At 44.9% G+C, this 4,261-nt stretch overlaps 1 protein-coding gene across 1 annotated transcript in view; it reads right to left on the bottom strand.

Moving 5' to 3' along the window:
- The window catches only part of LOC108801073 (protein virilizer homolog), a gene marked incomplete at its 3' end in the record, with an annotated part of 24,976 nt that extends 21,073 nt beyond the window's left edge, over positions 1–3,903 (bottom strand). Inside the window, exons 1-2 of the mRNA XM_018573022.1 lie at positions 3,815–3,903; positions 1,851–1,965 (exon numbers count right to left, since the gene is read on the bottom strand). Of these exons, the coding sequence (XP_018428524.1) occupies positions 1,851–1,965; positions 3,815–3,877 (178 nt within the window). The remainder of the gene's footprint in view (positions 1–1,850; positions 1,966–3,814) is intronic.
- Positions 3,904–4,261: the final 358 nt, after the last annotated feature.

The following is a 4,261-nucleotide window of genomic DNA, read 5'->3' as shown; positions in this document are numbered from 1 at the left end:
AATAATAATAATAATAATAATAATAATAATAATAATAATAATAATAGCAAAAATGAACAAAAGTGAAAGAAAAAAAAGAAAAACTTATTTGCAAATCAATAAAAATCCTGGAAAATAACCAATGAAGGACAAACATTGTAATTGAACTGTTCTGGCCAAGGAAGGCATCTGTAAAATCATTGAAGTGTGAATCAACAATGAAAACAATTCCCTGTCACCGGACAGCCAGAGTTCACACTGCTACAACTACAGATGTTAACAAACAAATACAGAAAGCTAAGACATCCTAAATGTGAGTGTTTATGAAGGACGGCCTCTGTGGAGATTTCATGTTTCCTGTTTAATTATAAAGGATAGCATACAGTATGTATCTGTGATGATGAATTTAGAATGGAAAAAAATCTCTATGGACAGAAATATGGGAGCTGCATTCAGCGGGTACATTTCTGAAAGGAAATACTCCAGGACAGTTATTGATTCCTTACCTAATGGGTCAGTGACGTAGAAGACGGGTCACCAAGCAGCGAAGAAAGAATAAGGATGAGAGCTCTGGAGGTTCCAATTTCAAAGGCATGTCAGAAATGGTAGCTCTCATTTTTCTACCCTGATGGGTTCCATTAAAAGAGAACTATGAGTTAAGTGTTTTTCCCCATAGTTCTCTTTAGGGCGACAGGAGGACACAAACTAGCGTCCTCCCATCACCCTAAGCTCAGTATATCACGATCTATAGCTCGCGTTATACCGAGACCGCCGCAGCCGGGAAGGGTCCCGACATTACTGTCGAGATCCACCCAGCTGCGTGATTGACAGCCGACTCTACCTATCTAGAGGCAGAGCCAGCTGTGCCCGCCCCCTCCTCCGTCTGTTCCCACCAGTGAGCGCTAGAGGATCGGAGAGGGGAATCCCTGCGGGGAGCCGAGACTGACAGAAGTGAGCGAGTGACGGTATGCTTTCGCTTACTTCCCGATCTATTGAGCCAACGTGTGACATTTTCATTGTCACACGTCGGCTCGAACTATGAGGATGAGTGATTTTCACTCACCTCGTAGTTCTCCTTTAAGTGCAGACAAAGTCCTCAGTATAACTTAAACATTTTCTCATGATTTTAGGTTTCCTGCAATAGTTGATCACCTGTGCTATACCCCTCCACACCTACTAGTGCAACAGAGGAAGCCAAGTATATATTTATACAAAATCTGTATTGAGAAAAGTATGGGGCCATTACTGACCTTCTCCAAAGGATGCCAGCTGCTTGGCTCTGACTTTAACACCTTCGGCATCACTGACCCAGAACAAAACTGCAGATTCAAAAGTCAGTGCCTCAAAGTACTGAAGCCTCTGGACAAGCATGACAGATAAGCAACTATCATTCTCAGGAAATGTCAGCAATGTCAGCTTTCAAAGGTTTCCTTGGAGACACAAGGTGGCCATACACTGTACTATTATTTTTCCTTTAGCCCTTTGGCTATAAATAAAATAAAAAAATATTGCAGATTCATCCATCCACACCAAGCAGCATGGATAGAGGAATCTCCCCCGCTGCTTTCACTGTATTATGACAATGGCCGCCAACTGCTGTCAGAATACCTGAATGATGCTTGCAGCGGATTGGCTGCAAGCACCATTCGGCTGAAGATTTTCCAAACGGCTCTTTCAATCTTCTTATCGAGGGATGCTGGGCGGGAGGGTGCAGCCAGGGGCACCTACAATGTGAATTTTGACCGGTTCATCAAGAACTAGACGAAATTTGCATAGTATATGGCCAACTGATGCTACTATATATGGAAATGTTATTTTAAAACATTTCATTGTTCTGATAAAATGTATTTTTCGGAATGTTTTCACTCACCCATAGGCCCTGCTGTCCGGCAGGCTGCTGTGCGCTCTTACCCCTGGTGGGATGACCCGAACCTCATTGATGTAGACTACACATGGAAATCGGACCACGTCAACATTGCTGCCTTGCTACAAACACAAAACACACACGTTATATTTTAATCAATAAAAAGCTGTAAGATTCAAGCCGAGGCAATTAAATGCATATACAGGCATCGCTATATACAGGCATCGCTATATACAGGCATCGCTACATACAGGCATGGACTTCATTCTGTGTAAGCACAAAGACACAAGGAAGCTGATCTTCACAAACAAACAATTGTGCTGAATGGCCTATGCTGCTATACATTACATAAACACCATATCGAATTCTATGTCAATGGCTGTCATGCTGATGCTTCACTTTCTGAGTCAACAGTCCCCTGATCAGCCTCCTTGGGACTACATGTCCCATTAGTTCAGGCGCCAACGTGCATGTATGCCCCATATCAGTCCTCTGTTGCTGCCCGTGCATGTTGACACAAACAACTGGCTTGTCATATCTCCCCTGGGAGCAAACGTGTGTAGATGTCACCAGCACACCAAAATACTTTCAGGATCACAAAATGTTCATCTATTGAAGATTCTTGTCATATAAACAGACAATTTCGGGGCCGCACAGGGTCCCTTAATCAGGCTTAGCATCGACGATGGGAGCACGTACATAGCATTGACTCTATAGGACCGCACAATGCAACAGAGCCTCCCCGGGAGAGGGAACCAGCAGCAGGGACCTTTGGACCGGCTCCATGAAGAAAGATTTTAAAGAAGAACTAACTTCACCATTCCCTCTCCACTTTTTTTTTTATTCCCCCTCATACATGGTTTCTGTTTTCTTCAATACACATACTCACCTGCCCCACAAATCCAGCGTTGTCCTGCTGCTACCTAGGCTGGGTCCAGCACTGCCATCTTCCTTTCCTACGTCATTGACGGAGAGCTGTCACTTCTGGGTTCTTGCAGCTGGCCTCTGATAGTGCACCGTCAGCCTTGTGTCCCTTAACCTGCCCCCTCTATGTGACTCGGAGAACATCCCAGGAGACGGCAGGAGCAGGTTATACTAACCTAGGTGAGAATGGAGGCAGTGGGGGCCCGGATAGAAAAAAATGTAAACAAAGAAATGAGATTTTGAGGGGGTTGCATGACGTAAAGCTCCATTTTGCAGGTGACGGTGCACTTTAAAGAAGAAGCAGAGGACAAGGGAAGGGCCCGGGTGAGCTGCTATCATTGCTATGAAGATTTTAGGATTTTATAACATTTTAAAGTCAGCAATGGCCGCTCCCAGAATCCAGAAATATAAACAAAGTGTGCAGGCACACTGTCATTCCATGCAAATCTATATACACAGACTGAATGAAGTAAAGAGCACAGTGCAAAGACACACCATACCCATAAGGGTTATAACTACTTTATAAAAGGGCTGACATTATCAGAAGGGACTAAGACATGAATGACATCACAGTCATCTACCACCACTAAGCTTATTGGTTTATGGGGGTTATTCACTATGGGGGGACTTATCAAAACTGGAGCAGACAGAGCCTGGAGCAGTTGCCCATGGTAACCAATCAGCTTCTCTCTTCAGTTTGTTCAGTTATGATTTGAAAATGAAACAGAGATGCTGATTGGTTGCATGCATAGCTGCTCCAGATTTTGTCTGCTCCAGTTTTGATAAATTCCCCTCTATGTATAGTAATTGCCATATTACATAAATAACCCCCACGACCTTTAAACCTAATAGTCTGTGCATTCAGCCCCTGTTTGTACATGTCATGGGAGGTCAGGCAGCACTCTCTAGATCAGGCTGTCCAGGCCTCAAGCCCTCTACCACCAGCCCCGAACACTGCAGAATGAATAGGCCTTATCCACTAATGCCTCGCATTTACAATCCCTCGGAGGTCCCCGAATCTCTCCCCGGCCCGCTCTCTTCTCTCACCTCCGTGCTCTGGTGCTTGAAGGTATCTAAAAACAGCAGCTCCATTGCGGCCTCACCCGCCATGTTTGGTGTGGGCGGGCAGGTGAGTGGGCGTGGTTTCCGCTCAGCGAGAATCACATCCGAGCGAGCGCTGCGAGCTAATCCAATACAATTTTGGATTCTACGGTGGCCCGCCCTCTGCAAAAAAAAAAAGTGTCTTCGGTCTAGGAAACCTGTCGCCATGTTTTTGGCGGGATAATGCAATCTAAGGAAGTGATTTGTAATGAACCTGGCGAAGCATAGAACCCTATAAGTCTTATGCGAAACAGGGAGCAAGCAGTCCATCTAATCTGCCCTTTGTCAGAGGATATAAATCTGGGGTAGGCAGCATCGGCACTCCAGCTGTGATGAAACTACAAAACCCATAATGCCGATGCCTCTGGGAGTTAGCCTATGGCTGTCAGAGTC

This window comes from Nanorana parkeri, unplaced genomic scaffold, assembly GCF_000935625.1.
Source record: "Nanorana parkeri isolate BGI_ZX_2015 unplaced genomic scaffold, ASM93562v1 scaffold2209, whole genome shotgun sequence".
In the NCBI taxonomy this organism is placed as follows: Eukaryota; Metazoa; Chordata; class Amphibia; order Anura; family Dicroglossidae; genus Nanorana; species Nanorana parkeri.
Note: the sequence above shows the minus strand (reverse complement) of the source record. Positions and strands in the feature narration are given on the sequence as shown.